This window comes from Brassica napus, chromosome C3, assembly GCF_020379485.1.
Source record: "Brassica napus cultivar Da-Ae chromosome C3, Da-Ae, whole genome shotgun sequence".
NCBI classification, from domain to species: domain Eukaryota; kingdom Viridiplantae; phylum Streptophyta; class Magnoliopsida; order Brassicales; family Brassicaceae; genus Brassica; species Brassica napus.
The window spans coordinates 36986970-37008034 of NC_063446.1; the positions used below are offsets into that span (position 1 = coordinate 36986970).

A 21065-nucleotide genomic window follows, 5' to 3' on the forward strand; every position below is an offset into this window, starting at 1 on the left:
AATATATATCGATTCTACATACTAAACATAAATACTCCTACTAATATATATGTAGTCCAAATAACACATAGTAATCTCAGTAATCCTAGTAGTTCAAATAACACATAGTAATTCCAGAAATACAGGTAGTCCAAATAACACATAGTAATCTCAGTAATCATAGTAGTTCAAATAACACATAGTAATTCAAGTAATACAGGTAGCACAATGAAACAATCAAACACCTGAACCTGAACCATTTCCACATTCAAAATACGCTGCCATACCTCTTCCTCTGGCTCTGCATGTGCCTGTGCTTGTGGCTCTCCCTCTTCCACTCCCTCTGCCTCTTTTTCCTCTTCCACGAGCTTCTCCTGCTGATGGTTTCCTTGTTTGTTGTGGTTTTCCTTTCTTGACTTCAAATTCTGGAGGAAGTACTTTCTTTGCTCTAATTTCTTCTGGTATAACCCAATCAGACATATGAGGAACAGGATATATTGTCCTGTGATAAGCCAAAGCCCATTGCTCCACCAAATAGTACTTTGAACAATACTCAGATAGATGGAGTTCCCTTCCCGCTTTATCAGTCATGAATGTGGCAACATTGTACCTAACTCCTTCAAAGTAACATCTAGCCCATTTCTTTTGTTCACAACTTTTGTCAAGATACTCCACTGCACTAGGATATTTCCTGCCAAAAGCGTCATAAAGGACCAAGAACTGAGCCTCTGTATAAGCGTGTGCTCACTCCATAAACTTAAATGCACATGTTTCTCTGTTGTTACGGACGTAGCCTTTAACATTTTGAGACAGATGCCATATACAATACCCATGAGCGGCCTGAGGGAACACTTGATGTACTGCCTTGATCAAGCCTTTGTTTCTGTCCGAAAGAAACACCAATCCAGGGAGATCCGATATCACTGATTTCAACTGTTCCATAAACCATAGCCAACTCTCATATTTCTCACCATCTGCAACACCAAACGCAATTGGGTAGTGGTGATGATTGGGATCCTGAGCAGTCGCAATAAATAACACTCCACCATAAACAGTCTTCAGGTGTGTTGCATCCACAACGAGGACTTTTCTCATCGCGCGGAATCCTTCTATGCTAGCTCCCAAAGCCCAAAACAGATACTTAAATTTTTTTTCCCTCATCCACAACCACATGAGTTATTGTGTCAGGATTTACCTGCTCCAACATGTGCATATAACAATATAATAAAGAATAACTCTCTTCAGGAGTTCCGCGCACTTTATTAGCAGCTAGTCTTCTTCCTCTATATGTCGTTGTGTATGATACTTCCACAACAACTCTCTGATGAACCAAATCGATCAGAGCATTGGGACGTGGTGTGTCAAAACTTCCAGGATAATCTTGGGCCAGGATAGATGCAACGATTTGTGGTGTGCCTCTCCTTCTATTAGACAGTGTTCTTGTGGTAACAACATAACATCTATGCTGCTTGATGTAACTTCTAACTGACCGAAGATCTGAATTCGTTAACTTTGCAACACGCACAAACCACTTGCAGCCTTCTTTGGCTCCTCGGCATTTTATCACATATCTCTTAGTATCCGACTTAATTACCTCATACTCAAAACACTTCAGATGTGACGCCGCCTAAATATGAGTTTGCACTTCCCCCTTGGTTCTAAATTCTTGATCTAAAACCAAATCCATACCATCATCCCACTCCTTATAGACAACTGGTGTGACTTCAACTGAGGGTCCTGCTTCTCTTTCGGTGACATTCTCATGCATCTCAATGTCTTCGTAAAGTGTGAGCACACCACCAGTACCTTCATTATCAGTTGCATCCTTCTTAGTACCTTTTTCATCACCACCCTCTGTCTCAGTAGCCTCTGTATCAATAGCTTCTGTATCAGTAGCCTCTCTATCAGTAGCCCCTCTTTCAGTAGCCTCTCTATCAATAGCCTCTCTATCAGTAGCCCCTCTTTCAGTAGCCTCTCTATCCGATAGACTGCCATAGAAATCAGTGTCATCATCCCTTTTGTTGAACTCCACATGTAGAACACTTCTACAATTCTCTTGATTTACTTGCATTAGATAACCAAAAACGTCTACATCTTCCCAGATATATGATGGCTTGTTCAAATACATTACTATTGGAAAGTAACTAATCTTCGCTTCCATCTTATAGTCATCTACCTTTATCTTTCTGCAAATACGCTCAACCAAAACAGAGCGTGTGATCTCATCCACTGATTTCTTCAACACAATAGTGTGAATTTCATCTTCCCGTTCACCATCTCTCGAAATCTATTTCATTTCAGCCCCATCTTTAATGTAATATCCTCCATAATCAAAACAAATGATTGTACAATGCGGATTTTGCATTTTCCTGAAATAAAATGAATCATAATTAGAATTAGTATTATTAAGAAGTTTAAATTTAATTTCCACGCTGTACATTCTTACTAATACTAATTTTTTTCAATACTATATACATAGTAAAACCAGTAATACTAGTAATATTTGTAAACATAGTAACACCAGTAGTATCAGTAATACCACTTTGCCTTAGTAAAACGAGTTATCTTATTAATACCCAGAAATTATCCGTGCACTAATTAATCAACTTTTTAGTCCGATTTTGTTCGGATTTTGCATTACCCATGTTATATAATTCATATTAATGAAATTACACCGAAGAAATCATCAAAACGGGCTCAAAACGTACATAAAATATACCCTAAAACCAATAAATACAGTCTACAAAACCCTTTTAAATCTCTTAAAATTTGCGTTCAACCTTTCTTTTGTTACACTAGCCGATATATACACTTATTTTTATAAGTATTCCAGCAAAAATTTCATCAAAAACAGACATAAATTAAACTCGAAATTCATATACACAGTTTTCAAATTCGTTTTTTCTCTCTCAAATTTTCATCAATTCTTACTTTTTTAGGTTACCCATGGTTTACACAAACATTTAAAAGATATTGCACACAAAATTTCATGAAAAACGGACAAGAATTACCTGATGTTCTAGCTTCAAAATCGCCAATGAATGGTGGGGAAGAAGAGCTCTTCACGCGGAAAGAGGAGAGAAGAGGAACATGAAGACATGTGGGCCGAGGTAAATCTGATTGGTTAAGGTTGTTTGTGGACCCCATTTGGTTGTTGTGTTTGGTTGGGTGTATTTAATTGAAAAAATAAATGAATTAATGAAGTGGAGAAGAAATATATTAAAGAAAGAAAGTTTAGTATAGGGAATTCAAAGACAAATGAGTAATGAGAATAGAGAGGGGACAAGAAGAATGAATTTTTTCCCATAAGGGCATTTGGAGTTAAAGTCCCTGGGAATCTCTCTTCTGTATTTGTTTCAATCGAGTTCTTTCATATTCATCGTAAAAACAACGAGGAGGTTGATGCTCTAGCAAAGGCCGTCCTTAGAAACTCAATCATGTAATGGATCCTTTATGAGTTGGGCCTCGTTTTGCCCATTTTAATTAAGTATTTCAGTGACAAAAAAAAAAGAGGTAAAATTGCTACCACCTACATTTATTTTTAGCAGGGTTGACCCTGAGATTTGTGACAATGTCTATGTAAAAAAATTATTTTTTACAAATTTGAAGGCTTTAAAAAAAATTTGGTGGCTTATTCTATATATTTTTCTTCAAAAATTTTGGAAACCAGTTGTAAATCTTTCACTTGGCATGGTCCAATGTCCGCCCTGATATCTACCTTTGTAATAGAGATCTCTATATTTTTCTTTATTTATAGAGGAAGAAATATCATTCCTTTATTTTTTACTGTATACTTGGAGGGGGGGGAGATTAAAAAAATTTGGAGGCTTATGTCTATATACTTTTCTTCAAAAAAATTTGGAAACCAGTTGTAAATCTTTCACTTGGTATGGTCCAAGGTCCGCCGTGATATCTACATAAGGATCTCTATATTTTTCTTTATTTATAGAGGAAGAAATATCATTGTTTATTTTTTACTGTATACTTGGAGATTACTGTTAAGAAATATATTAGAGCATATATCACTTTGTTATAGATTTATTCTATTTATTCTATTTTGAAGGTGAAAATAGTAAAATACGGTCTAAAAGGGATTTCTAAAGTGTTGCGGTTAGCTTAAACTGGTCTAAGAAATGGTAATAACAGGCTTTTGGATGGGTTTAAAGGGCTTTAAGTACTAAAGCCCTTTAGGGCTTAAACGACTTCAGGTTGCACAATATAAACCTGATTGTAATCTTCGCCGTCAAGCATCATCCACAATGGGTCGTGTCATCAGAGCTCAACGTAAGGGAGCAGGTTCCGTCTTCAAATCCCACACTCACCACCGTAAAGGCCCCGCCAAGTTCCGCAGCCTCGACTACGGCGAGAGAAATGGATACCTCAAGGGCGTCGTGACGGAGATCATCCACGATCCCGGCCGTGGTGCGCCGCTCGCTCGCGTCGCCTTCCGTCATCCTTTCCGTTACAAGAAGCAGAAGGAGCTCTTCGTCGCCGCCGAAGGCATGTACACCGGACAGTTCTTGTACTGCGGTAAGAAAGCGACGCTCGTTGTCGGAAATGTTCTCCCGCTTAGAGCTATCCCTGAAGGAGCTGTTGTCTGTAACGTCGAGCATCATGTCGGTGACCGTGGTGTGCTCGCTAGAGCTTCTGGCGATTACGCCATCGTGATTTCGCACAACCCTGACAACGACACTACTAGGTTTGTTTCTTGATTTGGACATAACTGTTTAGATCTGTCGGTTTCTTGATTGGTTTTTGGACATATTCGTTGATAGGATCAAGTTGCCATCTGGTTCGAAGAAGATTGTTCCGAGTGGATGCAGGGCCATGATTGGTCAGGTCGCTGGTGGTGGAAGAACGGAGAAGCCGATGCTCAAGGCGGGAAACGCGTACCACAAGTACCGTGTGAAGAGAAACTCGTGGCCTAAGGTTCGTGGTGTGGCTATGAATCCAGTGGAGCATCCTCACGGAGGAGGTAACCATCAGCACATTGGTCACGCCAGTACGGTTAGGCGTGATGCACCACCAGGGCAGAAGGTTGGGCTTATTGCTGCTAGGAGGACTGGTCGTCTCAGAGGTCAAGCTGCTGCTTCTGCCGCCAAGGCTGATTAAGGTTTAATAAGAGAGATATATATATTTGTTTTTGTTTGAGTTTTTTGCTGCTTTTCCTTGTGAACCCTCCTTGTGTTCTGAAATCTCGTTTTTGTTATAATCTTGTGAGTACACTTCTCAAGAAAAGCAAACCTAAGTTGCTACTGTTTGCCCATGTGAGGTTTTGTTATCCTGATTACACTAGTCAGTCATGACAATAATCGATATGCACAGCTTTGGAGCTTTCATGCTATAGATCTTGTGCTGATTGAAATTGAAATCATGGACCAATATATATCCACATTACAAAAGCAAAGATAACACAGAAACTAAAAGACACGTATACAATCAAGACCGTTCATGTTCAAGAATATGTATCCCACAGTTATTTAAGTATGTCAGCAAAATTCATCCCCTCCCTATTATAGTTTGATCTGTCTGATAATTACCTTTCTGTTTTCTCTATTACAACTTGAGAAGCTGAGATTTCCATCAAGGAGACGAGTAGAATATTGATTTGATAACTGGATTATCTAAATTTGTGTGGTAGCATATTCTGACCAGTGTTTGCATCAAGGACACAAGTAGAATCTCCTGAAAAATGGAGTGTTTTGCATGAGTGTGTCTGACATGTGAATGTGATAATAACATACTTAGGGGTGGGGTCTAGGGAAAACCAGGAAGACACATCTGGTGTAATTGTGTCTTAACGCAAAAATTCATCTCTTCCATCAATCTGTGATTAGATCGTAGGGAGACATCAGATCGATGCATGACAGACAAGTACCAATAAAGTAAATGTCTGATAGGGAGCTCTCACGTTCATGTCCCATACCAAATTTGTACGCTAAGAAGATCAACCATATGGATTCTCTCATATCCAAATACACTAAATGAATATAATTTTGTTTTTTTTTAAGTCTTGAGAACTCTGGTTTTATTTCGAATACATAGACTGGTACGTTCATGTAAGCCCATTGAGGAAGTTGATGATGACCTATCTCTATATCTTAGGAGGGAGATAATCACACAGATAAGATCAAAGGAGGAGAGCTACTTAACGACATGCCTATTTGCACGGATGATAATTTGCAATGCCTTTCATTTCAATATGGGGAAGGACTTCTGCGTAAGAATTGGACTAGTGAGTTAGGCGTAAGAGTTAGACTAGTGAGTTGGCGGGTTGAGCCACACCCATGCAGTAGTGCAGCGCATGGGCTACTCATGTAAATCCAGATAGCAAGCTATCTTGACAGACTTCTACCCTTAAAAAATAAAGTTAATATCGTGTGGGCCAATGACCCACATATCAGATATTAAACTGATAAGAACAGATACTACACTTGATCTTAGCCAAAAGGCCGAGAAAGGTATGATTTGCATGTAAGGGCCGGCTGCCTTTTTATAATGCCTACCTTAGGACAAACGTCTTCGCTTTACCGATGTGGGATTGTAGGAATAGCCACTTTAGTTTTAAAACTCATGGCCTTATGGCTCGTGGTGTGGCAGTCTACGGTTTGTTTGTTTGTTTTCTCGGAGTTAATTTTTATGCGTTTCATTTTGAAATTGTGAAATCTCTAAAGATTTTGTTATATTCTTGTATTCCATTAGAATCCCTTGACTACACCATTTTCAAGTTATTCTCATGCATCAATAAGACATTTTCTCAGAATTAAGCAGTCACAACACAAGCTAATTTTTTCTTCAAGTTATATGTTTAGAGGTGTAACAATGTACCTCTCATAGCAATCATCATACTAACATCTAAATGTATATTTGGAACAAAATCCAACATTTCCCGCTTGTGTCAAGATTCATACATCAAAGCAGTTTCAGAGTTGCAGGTATAGTTTGAGATCAAAGAGACTTGTTGCAAAATAAACAGTATAACCCCTGTATCCTCCGTTGTCAGGCTGCTACTTCCGCCTCCAATGCCAAGTAGGTTTCACAAGTTATAATTGTTTCTTCCATTGGAGCATTGTTGCAATTTCCTTTTGACCTTGTGTAATCTCAAAAAGATTTTGTTATAATTTTCTCTTGTCAGTATAGAATCTCCTGTCTTTCTATTGATTAAAAAGCCTTACATTATGAATTTTCAAATATTCATTTCAAAAATTTTGATTATACCTAAGCATTTCATTTTCTTATCTCTTCTCGATGAATCTTGTTTAGTTGAAAATAAGTACACAATGGAAGACGCTTTACCTGTACCATCTGCTACTTATCTCAACCGTTTAACTTTTTTTTTCTTTCCATTTGCTATTCAAAAGAAGCTGTCTATAGTTTATACGACTTGAGGTATATAACAGGCATGCGTTACTACTCAAATCAACACCAACACTCGTTTACCTATCTAACTTATAAGAAATTGAGTAGAAGACAATCGGGTAGAGATGAGAAGGGGCAGAGGAATGTCCTGCTGGTACGACTCTTGGTCGAAATATGGCCTGCCTTATAAAACTTTTGGGTGATCGCGGCGTGGTTGATTTGGGAATTGGCGATGCAAAGACTGTGGCTGAGGTTTCTGAGCGGCATCGTCGAAGACGACATAGAGTTGCGGTACTAACTGAGATAGAGGATGAGATCAAAAGGGTGAAAAGCAGAGCATTGCAAGGAGAACCAGACATTTCACTTAGGAAAAAGCATGGACACAAATGCAAAGGACAAATTCTCCTCAAAAGACAATTGGAACCAAATCAGATCAGTGTATCCAATAACCCTTGGTTTGCTATGCAACTCCTAAGTTCTCCTTCTTACAATGGCTGGTAATGAAAAACAGGCTACACTTTCTGGGAGAACTCTGGTTTTATTTCGAATACAAAGACCGATACATATATACAGCTTTGGAGCGAGCATTCATGTAAGCTATATCTATATCCTAGGTTTCTAGGATGGAAATAATCACAGAGATAAAATCAAAGGAGTGGAACTACTTAATGAGCCTATTTACATCGACGATTTATGAAATTATGTCCAATAGTTTTGTTCTGAATTTAATTTGTTCTACTTATATTAAAATCGTTCATTAGCAAAACCTTTCAATACATAGGCGTAGACAACCGAGTAAGAGTAGAACTATTGAATTGGCGGGTTAAGCCTAATCCCATGCAATAGTGCAACGCGTGGGCGACTCTTAGAAATCCAAATAGCAAGCTATTTTGACAGGTTTCTTCCCTTAAAAAATAAAGTTAATATCATGTGATCCGATAGACCACATATCAGATATTAAACTGATAAGAACAGATACTACACTTGATCTTAGCCAAAAGGCCGAGAAAGGTATGATTTGGAAGTGAGGCTTGGCTTCCTTCTTATAGTGTCAATCTTATGACCAACTTTCTTTAGCTTGCCGATGTGGGACGTTTTATGAAATAGCCTCCTTAATTTTAGTAACGCATCTATCCTCTCCAACCAAACAAAATACGTTAAACTTAGGGAATTTTGCAAATCCAGAAGATGAAGAAGACACCTGTGAGGTGGTGTTAATTGAATCTCAGAGGAGGATCAGATATATCGAATTTATAATGCAAACTCTGCGTTTTCTTGCTAAGAACAAAAAAAAAAGAGAACAAGAATCTGTTAATTTGAGAGCTTGGATCGAAAAATGGGAGCCTTCTCCAATTGAAAACAAAAGTTCATGAAGACAACTAACAGGCTTGAGGTATTACCGGTCTAAGTGGATTAAATTGCACAAACTTCTATAAACACAAAATTTCAAACCAATCAGAACTAAACCGAATCGAACCGAATTACCTTTTTTTTGTGTTTGTCATATAAAAGATGCTTCTCAAAGAAAAGAGAGCCGCACAGTTTAACAAGAAGCACAATCACCGGGAAGAAGATGGCGTCGAGAGACCAAGTTAAGGCGTCGCACATTCTGATCAAGCACCAAGGATCTCGTAGGAAGGCGTCGTGGAAGGATCCCGAAGGAAAGATCATAATGGCTACTACCAGAGAAGCAGCCGTCGAACAGCTTAGATCGATCCGCGAAGACATCGTCTGTGGCAAAGCTAACTTCGAGGATGTGGCCACTCGCGTTTCCGACTGTAGCTCCGCCAAACGCGGCGGCGATCTAGGTTTGTTGTTCTCTTCTATGCGATTTCAACTGTGTAGTGAAGATACAGCGAGTGATTGATTGTAGGTCTAAGATGATTGTAGTTTTAATTAGGATAGTCTCAAACAGGCGATTAAAATTTATTGATTTCAATTTTTTTTTTTTTTTTTTTTTTTGAAATTGGGTTCTACTGGATCTCTGTATAGTGAAATTGCTCTATTGTGCTCACAGACTAAATAACATTGAATGTATTATTGGCACTCATGAATATTACTACTGGATCATCACTAGTGTTTTAGAATATGAAGTTTTTGTTCTTGATCAATCTAGAATTGGTGCTCGTAAATCTTACAGATGATATAATTCTTCTTTGAATCATCTGTATTCGGTGTTCATAAATCTCACTGATGTTATTACTTAGATCATGATCACTGACAATTTGAAATCTTGATTTGGTGCTTACTAGTGTCTGCGTAGATCAACACCTCTCTAAAGTTTATTTCTTGATGAATTCTTATGGTGAAAGGGTTGGATGTTGATTGTGTGTCCAGGTCCGTTTGGGCGAGGCCAAATGCAGAAACCGTTTGAGGAAGCAACATACGCACTCAGGGTTGGTGATATAAGTGATATTGTGGATACAGACAGTGGAGTCCATATCATAAAGAGAACAGCTTGATCCCTCATCTCCTCTCCTCCAAAGCCGATCATGTATCAGAAGTGACCAGTTTTTTATTTTCCTTGTCTTCTTGACCAAAGTTAAAGAAGATAGAAGAATAATAATAAGATAAAGCTTTGCTATTGTGGTTTAAATTCTGCATGGATTTGATACAAGCAAAACATATAGTAATAATAAAACAAGATATTGTATCTCAATTTCTTCTTTATAACTTCATAATAACACATCCCTCTTGCTGACTGCCACTTGTATTATATTTCTGTGTGAAACATCTCAAGCCTGCTTTCTTTGAATACTGTTAAAAATATACATTAACCCCAACTCCATTCTGATTCACGCCTAAAGTCTAAGCAATAGAAACAAGTCACTGCTATGTTCTGTTTTCTTTTGTTCAAATAGGTACTAGATTGCTGGCTTCATAACGAAGGAGAAGTTAGTCTAGCCGTCACAAATACAGCTTCCAAGGTGAGTCTTTAAACACAACAATTCACATTTCATGGTAAATTTGAGTTAACACACTAATAATACACTAGTAATATCAAGAAGCAAAACTGGTGCTTAGTACTGAAACTAGTTGTAGTTTTGTTAATGTGCAGGAAAACTTGTTTTAAATGATTTATCACCCATTGCTGTATAATAAAAAAAAAGTTGGAGTCAAGTACAGCGTTGAAGTTGGGGGGGTCAACGCTTTGCTAGCTGCTATGCTGGCCTTGTATGAAAAGATTTCGTGTTCCTATTCTTTAGCGTCCAATATATTCTGCATCGTCTCTATACATGTTTTACATCAGTGTACGTGTTTCAAATTCACTGTCGGACTGTGTTTGTAACCGTGTCTCTTCCTGTGTGCTCTGATCTCACTTCTCTGCTTCTTCTATACTATGACTTAGATAGTTAGATTAACCATCATTTTGATTCTATCCCAAGTTGAACCATTTTGAATCCTTTTTACTTGCTTCACTTTTTAAGATATCCAACATTTACAAGTCAAGAACAACTTGAAAACTGAGACTTCGCATCGCCAGAAATGAAAAAAAGAAACATGTCCGCCGTTTGTGGTGATCGAACCCACGACCACGGGATTAAAAGTCACGTGCTCTACCACTGAGCTAAGACGGCAACTGTGTTACATGTATTATGACAAATATAATGACTTAGAACATCTCTCACGTTACTTCCACATGGAACCATTTTAATACTTGGATGCATCTTTTCATATTGCATTTGAAACTACTTTATGTTTGAATGCAGAAAATGAGAGTTATGGGTAATCTACTTTTTTTTTTCTTTCGTTGCTTAATCAGTTTGTTCCCTCTAAATTTCTATTTAAAATTAATCTTTTGCAACTCATACGTAAGCATCGGAGTTCAGTTTTCAGTTTGGTTCAGTTCACTTTTTGGTTTTCGGTTATAAAATATAGAACTGTTCGGTTATTTATAAATTTTGATTACATTTTAGTTTTTTTTGTTTTCAGTCTAGTTTAGATACAATATTAGGAACCAAGTACTATCCAATAAATTTTGGGTCCGATTCAGTTTCAGTTTGGTTCTGATTTTTTAGAAAATTGCAGATAATTTGAGTAAGTGGTTAGATTTTTTGAATAAAAAGTTGAATAATTCTGATAAATTTATATATTTCGGATAAAAAATATTTGGGTAGTTCGGGTTTTTGGATAATTATGTTAATTTTAAATATTTCAGATAAAATATTTGGGTTATCCGATTTTTTGAGTATTTTTCTTTATAAAATAGTATTTAAGTATATTTTATAATTTTAAACATAACTAAGTATAAATAATATTTTAGGCATATAATTTGTGTTTTGGATATTCGGATACTCATTCGGTTCTCAGTTCGGTTCAGGTTTGGTTTCAGTTTTTTTTTGGTTCCATGGATATAGAAGGCATTTAGATATTTGTGAACATTGGTTCGGTTTCGAATTAAGTTTTTTAGGTTCGGTTTTTAATTCTCGATTTATCGGTCTATGCCTACATTATGACTGAAAACTTATAGTATGTACTATGTTCTATGCATTTTAATATAACATTCTTATAAAATTTAAAATCAAATAATTTTTATTTTATTTTATGTTTTTAAGTAACAAACTGGACAACCCAATTGTACGGTAACTCCCTTCTGATAAATATATGTACTAGGATTTTCTTCATTAGTTAGGGTAATTTTTTTTTTTGTTCAAAGTTAGGGTAATATCCCCAACATTTCGTAGCTCTCACTTGTGAGAATGTATATATTTTCAATACGCAAAAAAAAATCTACAGTCAAACAAAACGTAGCCTTTGAGGGTTACAAAAGGAGACAAAAAATCATTAGCTCGATTAAAAAGTGTTAATTATTCCAAATCAACCCTCATACAGAGACCTGGTCAATTACATTAGTAAACCAAAAAAGAGGGGAATGTTTTCTTCGGCGACATACATTCCCCCTTAATATTTTAAAACTCCAATATTTTCCTTATAAAAATTGGTCTCTAGTATTTTCCCCGTTGGAAATCCCCGCTATATAGTAAATTCCCGATGTGAACAAAGAACAAAAATTATTCATATATGAACAGAAAAAAGTTTAGAAGTGTATACTTATAGTACAAAGTAAGACAAACAAACAGTGGTAGTAAAGTAGTACAGAGTAATTTAGGACACATCATAAATCTATTTTTCATTTTTGCTGCGAACAAAGTTACTGATATTTAGCCAGTTTTGACATGGGATTCAGTTCAAACAGTTAACACGATAATCTGGTAATAGACGATTTGATTATTTCTATAGTTAATCTGAAGAATTAAATTAAGTGGTGGTAGCCTAGTGGCAATTTTTTCGGATTTGGTGTGTATCCACATCAGTCATGTATTTGATTTTCTCTGGGAACTAAAGTATCATTATTTGGCCAGTTTGGGTTTGGGATTTGACTCAAGTGGTTTACATAGTGGATCGTAACAGATGATCGGTTCACCCCCTGGTATTAGTCGGAAGATATTCTAAACTTGGGTCAGACAGTATGGTAGCCAGTCCACTCTGTAGCACTAAGTGCGTTCCTCCCGGGGCCGACCGGATCAGCCGACATGGTTTATCAAAAAAAAAAATCTTAAGAATTAGACAGCGTAGTAATTAATCAATTATGTTACGTTACGTATATTTTTCATATACTAATAGGATTAGCCGATACAATCTATTGAGCCACCACGTCAGCAGTTAAGTGGGTCCCACTTTTAAAAAATGTGAAAAAGTGTCAAGTCTGTGGCTCGAACCCAGGTTATTGAGTCATAAACACCAACATTTATACCTCTAAACTAAAGAATACGTACTTTGTACATTGATGGCCGAAACTAATATATATTTATAAAGGTCGGAAACCTTTGCTTCTTCGGTTTTCTCTGTGGGACCCACACTTAATTCTTTTTATCGAATGATTTAATAAATACTTTATAACTCATGTTTTGAAATGGGCTTCGTTAAAAAAAAAATCCAATAGACCTCTTTGGTTTGTAAGCGTTCTCTTCAATGGAAGTTTAGGGCTTTCAATTTTTAATCATCGGTTCATGACTCATCTAAGAAACACAGATTGACTCTTTGAGTTCCATGAATCAGTTTATCTTCTTTAGTCTCTACATCTCCCCATCTTTAATAAATTCATCATCGGTTCTTTTATTTTGCCTGATAAATCATGATTGTGTGGTTTTAATTTTCTTTGGTCATCCTTAACTTGCACCCTTTGATCTAACCAAGAAGAAGAAGAAGACATTTGTCGTTCAGAATGCCATCGAGGACTCAGCTGAGTCACACGGGAGACATACTATCTGTTGCCTGATTGTTCAAGAAGAGTTTATGTGCTGTGAAACATATTTGTTTCTTTTCATCAGTTGGTTTGTTTAATCTTTTTTTCCTACAAATAATGATGGCTTTGATAGTTCATTTACGGGAGCCAAGAAGTAAAAGAAGAAGAAGCCAGTGAGTGTTTGACATTTTCTGTCTTCCTGAGTTTTTTTTTCCGTTCATTAAACTTGGATTTTGAAGATTATGTGCCTCACATTCTTTTTATTTTGATGGTTGTTAGGTTGAATGAAGATCATTGAATAAGAAAATGTCGATGCTCCAGAAGATTTGGAGGGTACTTTATATTTCTTTTTTTGATAATTCTAGCGACATAAATTTGAACCTTACAGAGGGTATATTGCAGAGCATCCTAATGACGAGGAAGAGGTGGAGGGAATTGACCTGCACCAGCAACGTTACCCGTGGGAGGGAAGTGACATGAATTACTTATACGACGAGGTAAGCATATCATTAGATGGTTTGCGGTCCATCTTTGAGAGCCGTCGATTGTAAGTTTCTATCGTTTTGAAGTTGCACGAGACTAATATGTAAAGAATTACTAATCACGATTACCTTACTAGCAGAGTTCTTTTGCACAGCTATTGTCAATGTAATTAACACTTGAAATTGATGGTGCTATATTTCATGTTCCAAATGCTAACGCAAGCTCCAATGTTGATTCTCAGCTTTAATATGCCAAAATCACAATGCAGTGGGTGTTGTAAGGTAATTCAGTAGGCACAAATGTTCAGTTGAAAAAAATTATAAACTGTATTTATGCATCAAACTTATCATCCATAATATAATGATATGTTTTTTCTGTGCTAGGAACCATTTGTAAATAAATGTCTCGGATGTGTATGACTGCTGAGTTTGTTGCTTTTGACAGTGAAATCACTAAGCTTGCAATGTGTCAGGACAGCAAAAACATCTCAGCTGATGGTTAGCTTTACAATTTCGTTGGTTTTTTTTTCCTATTATGTTGGATGGATTATTTTAGCTAACAAATATCGCAACAGAGCACTGTCAATAACTCTAATAGATTTATATATACATTTAGAATTGGAAGTTTGGTGAGAACATGAACAAGTACTTCTGTCACGCTATTGGACAATTATACGCCATTTCTAGAGAATTGATTTCTTATATTTTCCATAATCAGTAAGATTTTAACTGTTTTGTCTGCTTTGCATTCATACCTCATTCTCAATCTAACTTTCCGGTGTTACTATATAATGATCAAGTCATTTTCTTCACAAATAGGCAAGTGGGGATGTTACGTTGGGTGCTTTTTATTGAGTTTGGCTATACAAAGTCTGTTGTGACTCTAAAGCTTTTACCTCATTTAACATTGATTCTGGTTTTTGGGAGAATTGCAGATTGTGAATGAAAAGCACAAGCAGGGAACATATGTGTAACTGCGTTTGACTCGACATGTAGCGGTATCTGCAGATCCGTTGATCCCATTGTGGAGGTTAACATGCAATGTGTTGACCTGGAAATCATTATTTGGAAGCTACATTTTGAGGCATTTCCTCAACATATAAATAGACCATTGACAGAGTTTGATATTTATGATACTCAGTGATCATGGAGTATGTAGAAAACAATCCTTTTGCATGTTCTATATGAAACCAAGAGATATATCCTTTGTATGATGATTGTATTATGATAGCTACTAACATAAGAGATGACTAGAGAAAGAGAACTGAGTATGAATCTCTTATATGGGTAGCTTTTGTAAACACATTCCTTTCTTATTAAAGGAGGAACATTCATAGAAATAAACCTTGGCCTCATGTGTTTATTACATGAGTGTCATTTCCTATGTGTCATCACCTCATGCACTCTCACTAACTTTAAAAAAAAACTTTTGTGAACTAGAATAATTACAACCAAATGCCATTGGTCATATACATTATACTATATGATTACAATCCGATTTGAAAAAAAAAACGGGAATTTATGACAGGCAGAATATTAACTCTTTTGTAAAAATCAACAAAATAAGTTCGACATCTATCAAATCGTTTTATGAATATTTTTGTTTACGTTAATTATAATGCAACATTTTATGAACATTTTTAAACTAATATCAAATCGTATTATAATGCAACGTTTTATGAACCTTTTTGAAACCAAGTCAACATTTTATGAACATTTTTATGCAACATTTTATGAACATTTTTAAACTAATATCAAATTTCTTTATAATGCAACTAAAGAAACATGAATAATTTTATGAACAATTTTATGCTTATTTTAGGAACACGTATTATAATCGAACGTTTTATGAACATTTTTGTCAACGTTAATTATAATGCAATATTAACTCTTTTGTAAAAGGCAACATTTTTGTCAACGTTGAAAAAAATAATTATACGTTACGGATATCAGATATATTTTGGTTATTTGGTCAAAATAAAAAGGAAACACAATTGAATTTCAATATACTCGATGCAAACTCGATATTCCAAATTATAACCTCGCTTAATTGGTCAAAATATTAAAGAAACACAATAATATTGTTAACGTATAAAAGGAAACAAAATTCAAAGAATCGAAATACTTACCTTAATCGATAGGGGAATATTTCTGATATATTTTTGGCATGACCATCACAGATCTTATAATACCTATTTCACGAAAACGCATCACGCAATAACAAAATTAGGTAAGTGGTATATACGGTATTAAAGGAGGAGTGACCATCACGTTTGATTTTGGCGTGACCATCACGTTTGATTTTGTGACAGACTAAGTGCAACCGTTTTACATCAGATTCGAAAAAATAATTCTCAAACATGTAATATATTGCTTTAAAAATATTTATAACAAAGCTATGAAGTGAACAATATTAAACTAAGAATTCTTTAAAATCAATTTTTTTTCTTTTTAATATTTTAATACTTCGAAGATCATGATCAAATTATGCATAAATCTATGCAATATTTCGACCAATCATAAAACTATGCAATATTTGAAACTACATATATGTTAAAAATTATTAATCTTAGTTAGAAAAACAATTAAAATTGACAGTAATTTATGAAAATACATTAAATTTCCGTAAACAATTCATAATATTTAATTATGTCTTTCTTCCTATGATTAATTATCATTTCCGTAAACAATGCATAATTGATACAATCAAATTATTAATTATCAAAATCATCGGAAGAAAATCAATGGTGTAACTTTAAGTATCTGATCTTGAGTTGTAACTTTAGGAACCGGCCTCTCAATGGTGTTGTATAAACCTGTCATAACCTCTTCACAATTCACCTCAGGTCCTTTGAACTGAAATTCAGGATTGAGAAAGTGACCAGCAGCATGCAACGGCTGGTGGAGTTGACAGTTCCATCGCTCATCTATTATTTCAAAGGCACGCTGGTACTGATCTTCTCTGTGGTTGAAGGTTCTTGCAATGGTTTCCTTAGCTCTGTCCATTGCTTCATAAATGTACCCCATAGCTGGTCTTTTCTCTCCATCTACCAGTCGAAGAACTTTAATTAACGGGGTAGTCAAGCCTAGTGCATAAAGAACATTTCTCCAGAAGCTGTCTTGCATAATAATCTGTTTCACCTTCCTTGCTCCTGATTCCTTTGGCCACTTTGAATCATTCCAGTCTTCAGAATTTACAAACTTCCTCAAGTTGTTCTTCTGGTGGTAGTATGATGCAAGCGTGATGAATGACGTAGCAAACCGAGTAACTACTGGCCTGTGTAAATTTCCATCGCCTGTGAATCTTCTCATCATATTTACCAGAGACGTACGACTGTAGATGTAGCCATTCATGAAGATGTAGCTTCTTATTGCAGCTTTAAGTGAAGGAATCTTACCTATATCATCTAGCATGAGATCAATGCAGTGTGCTGCACAAGGAAGCCAATATAGATGTGGTCTCTTAGCCATTAGAAGTTTCCCTGCGAATTAGCAAAATAATATCAGATTAGTAAGGAGATAACTAAAAAACAGAAACCATAAGATTGAACAGAAATAAACATACCAGCTTTAATATAGTTTGAGGCATTGTCAGTAACAACTTGGACAATATTAGACTCTCCAACTTCATCCACCACTTGGTCAAGCATGTTAAACAGCAGATTAGCATCTTTCACAACCTCTGAAACATCAACTGATTTCAGAAAAACAGATCCTTTTGGAGAGTTAACAAGGAAGTTGATGATGCCCTTTTGTACCACTGAATCGCGCCATCCATCAGACATGATTGAACAGCCTTTACCAACCCAATCAGCTTTGTATTCCACCAACTATTTCTTAACTTCTTCCACTTCTTTTTTCAAGAGAGGAACTCGCAGTTCATGCATGCTTGGTGGCTTAAAACCAGAACCATATTGCCCTACTAATTCAAGCGCCTCTTTGAAACTGTCAAAAGTGGCAGCATAGAAAGCAACTCCTGCATCTAAGAACCACCTCTCAATAGCACTACAAGCTTTGTCTCTACACTCTTTATCAGATACACCTCCAAAAATTTCTTTTCTATCTTTTCTTCCTTTCAAGACATCAGGAGGAGTTGGAGCAACAAACATGTCCATAGGACCTTTACGCTTCTTCAGGTTAGGCTGAGGCTGACATGGACGTTTCTGAGTTTGAGTTGGGTGACCTTCATCTTCTTCATCATCATAACCGAAGGCTGGTTCCATCATTTGGACACTGGCTTTCATTGCAGCTTTTTTTTAATGAAAGTTATAACTTCTTCATTCACATGATCTGGAACCTTGGGACAGACAGTTACGGTTGAGTAGCCTCCAGCCAGATGTTGTTTAGCACGTGAGACTCCACCATCTGTGACTTTACCACAAAAGTTACAAATCCAACTGCCATACTTCTTAGGATCTTGTGTTGCATATTTGTATGCTGGATCAACTTGTTTAGAAGAAGTTGACATGGTGATAAGGTAAGAGTAGGAGATTAGGAGAAAGAGAGCAGAAACAAGAAGAAGCAGAAGATTTAGAGACTCTTGTCTCAAAACAAGACAGACTTAAAAAGAAGAAGAAACAGAAGCGTCAAGCGTGAGTACCATATATGCAAAAATGTTAAGTCATTAAATTAGATTTTAGGTGAATTTTTTTTTGGAAACATAAAAAGAAACTAAATATTTAATATTAATCATCACTGCTTGTTTTAAGTAGGCAAATAAATTGGAAATAAGAATCTTACCGTTAAATTCAAAAAGCGTTGAGGCGTGAAGAGGCGTGAGGCTTGCAACTTGCAAGGCGTGAAGAGGCATGCGCCTTCATGAATTAGCCTCGCCTCCGGTCCTCTAGGCGAGAACCCCAGTTTTGACCTCGCCTCACGCCTAGGCTCGCCTAGGCGTCGCTATTTTAAACACAGCTGCTGGCTAGCAGCTCACTGTAATTATGGAATCTGAAGTGTTCTTGAGGTATTGGGGTAACCGTGTCGGTTAACACATCGAAACGTGTCGTATCACTGAACAGAGGAGAGTGAAATTTTGGTCACACCCAGTGACATCAAAGCCGGTCAAAGATTACATAGAACCCGCCTTGAAGTGAGGCCTGTAGGTGGCAAGCCGGTTAACATTGACGGTGGCGGGTATGAGTCTCCCTGAGAACGATTTGACAAAAAAAACAAATAAACAACCGGATTCAAAACCATCCGGCTGTGTGTTCATAAATCTAAACACGGCTGTGTGTTCATAAACAAATATGAACATGACTTTAAAGAATGGAATCACCTTAGCATCCCGGAGGAGCATATCACCCATGAGCTTTCCACCGTCTGGCCTCCCAAAACCTGAGAAGCAGTACCTCCATGGTGGATGAACAACGAAACAAAAAAATTTAGCCATTAGAAGGAGATTATGTATGCAAATAGAGATATGAAGATGGTTTTCAGAGAAGGAAAGTATACTTTCTTATACCCGTAGACACAGCGCCTCTCAAAAGATGATGACATATTGATGTAGAGATAGTGGCTGAAGGAGTTAAGAACATGATTAATGCATGGATCCATAATTGGTGTAGTTTCTTTGGACGGAAAGAAAACCAAAGGACGGTAGGGGATCCCAAGCAAACTGAATAGTCAGGCCGAGTTAACAAAATCTGTATCCAAGATGGCTGAGGAAGAAGACTGTGAGAAACCCTAATTAGCGATGAATACGTGTTCAGAAGATGAGCTTTGTTCCCAAGCGGGCTTGGCAATAGCTTAACAGAAGGCCCAAAAAATAGATAAAACCCGACTCAATTAGTTTTCCAGATTAATGAAACGCAGAGTTGTATGGTCTTGCCGTCTTGGACACGTGTCGCGCTTATAACATCCGACTTTCTGAGCTGGAATCTGACGTGGAACCCTCAGGAGAGAGCAAAACACACCTTTATAATGCTTATAACATCCGACTTTCTGAGCTGGAATCTGACGTGGAGTCCTCTAGAGAAAGCAAAACACACCTTTATAATAATATATTAGATTTGTGGTAAAATTAAAATTGCCGCTATATTCAAAAATAATATAGTTCGGCTCGTACAGTACAAGCACCAGCTATCACTTGGTTTTATAATTAAGAGTATATTAATTTATATTTTCAGTAAGGTTCTATTCTATTACCCAGCAATGTTAGTTACAAAAGGTTATAAGAAGGAAAAAGGAACTTTTTGAAACTTATATACCTATAGCCTACCTAGAAATAATATGCTACATGTTACACGTGGACCTTATATATGTATTATAGAATCAAACAACAATTAATCTTGAGTTTTACTCTTTCCTTTTTTATTGTCCTCCACTAACATAATGCGTTGTCCAGCAAATAATTATTTTATATGTAATAGCCGTGAGACACAAGCTTCTCAAATGGAAAAACTTTCACATTTTTAATATTTCAAACATTAGAAGTCAAACATTAGAATTTAATCTAGGTTTCAGCATGAGATTGTTAATAATAATAGTTTTCTACTAAGTTTAATTTCATTTTTTGTCCATTGCTATTTTTTTCCTTTAAAACTAAAAACTGGAAGAATTTCTAGTAAAACTGAGACTAATATCGGGAATTTGTAAAAATAGTTTTTGTTATTTAAGATATTAAGAAACAAATAAATAGATTATATGAGAACATATTTGTATATGTTTTTCTTCTCTTAAATGAAAGTTCGTAACCGACCACCATGAAAAATTAAAATCGAGGCCTATTATCATACATTTTTGAAGTTTCGTCTATTTATATTTTTTTCATTATTTTATAATTTAAACATTTGTTTCTTTATATGATCAACGGGTTTTAAGAATGGAGGAGTATGTTGTTGTTAATATAGTAATCAAATCGAATACACGCACACGGTTGACATATACCAAATTGTGGTGTGAATCATTAGTAAAATGAACAAATGAAAATGAAATCGTGAAGAGAAAGAGACGATGATTAATCATGATATATGATCAGAGAGTGCGCAATAATATGTACG

At 36.2% G+C, this 21065-nt stretch overlaps 2 protein-coding genes, 3 non-coding genes and 1 pseudogene across 5 annotated transcripts; 2 read left to right on the plus strand and 4 right to left on the minus strand.

The window, feature by feature from the left end:
• The first annotated feature begins 4184 nt into the window (after positions 1–4184).
• LOC106389477 (60S ribosomal protein L8-1) lies at positions 4185–5245 on the plus strand. The gene is made up of 2 exons (XM_013829744.3): positions 4185–4678; positions 4755–5245. Exons 1-2 carry the CDS (start codon positions 4239–4241, stop codon positions 5089–5091), a joined length of 777 nt encoding a protein of 258 aa, XP_013685198.1. The 5' UTR covers positions 4185–4238; the 3' UTR covers positions 5092–5245.
• A 1003-nt stretch (positions 5246–6248) lies between these two features.
• LOC125584762 lies at positions 6249–6444 on the minus strand. Its single transcript, XR_007321671.1, has one exon. It is a non-coding gene; the product is annotated as a U2 spliceosomal RNA (small nuclear RNA).
• A 1712-nt stretch (positions 6445–8156) lies between these two features.
• LOC125584751 lies at positions 8157–8353 on the minus strand. Its single transcript, XR_007321660.1, has one exon. It is a non-coding gene; the product is annotated as a U2 spliceosomal RNA (small nuclear RNA).
• A 507-nt stretch (positions 8354–8860) lies between these two features.
• Positions 8861–10039, plus strand: LOC106389476 (peptidyl-prolyl cis-trans isomerase Pin1). Its single transcript, XM_013829741.3, has 2 exons — positions 8861–9146; positions 9676–10039. The coding sequence occupies exons 1-2, from the start codon at positions 8912–8914 to the stop codon at positions 9798–9800; spliced, it is 360 nt and encodes a 119-aa protein (XP_013685195.1). The 5' UTR covers positions 8861–8911; the 3' UTR covers positions 9801–10039.
• Positions 10040–10844: 805 nt separating this feature from the next.
• On the minus strand, positions 10845–10916 carry TRNAK-UUU. Its single transcript has one exon. It is a non-coding gene; the product is annotated as a tRNA-Lys (tRNA).
• A 2087-nt stretch (positions 10917–13003) lies between these two features.
• Positions 13004–20154, minus strand: LOC125582891 (annotated as a pseudogene).
• Between the last annotated feature and the right edge of the window lie 911 nt (positions 20155–21065).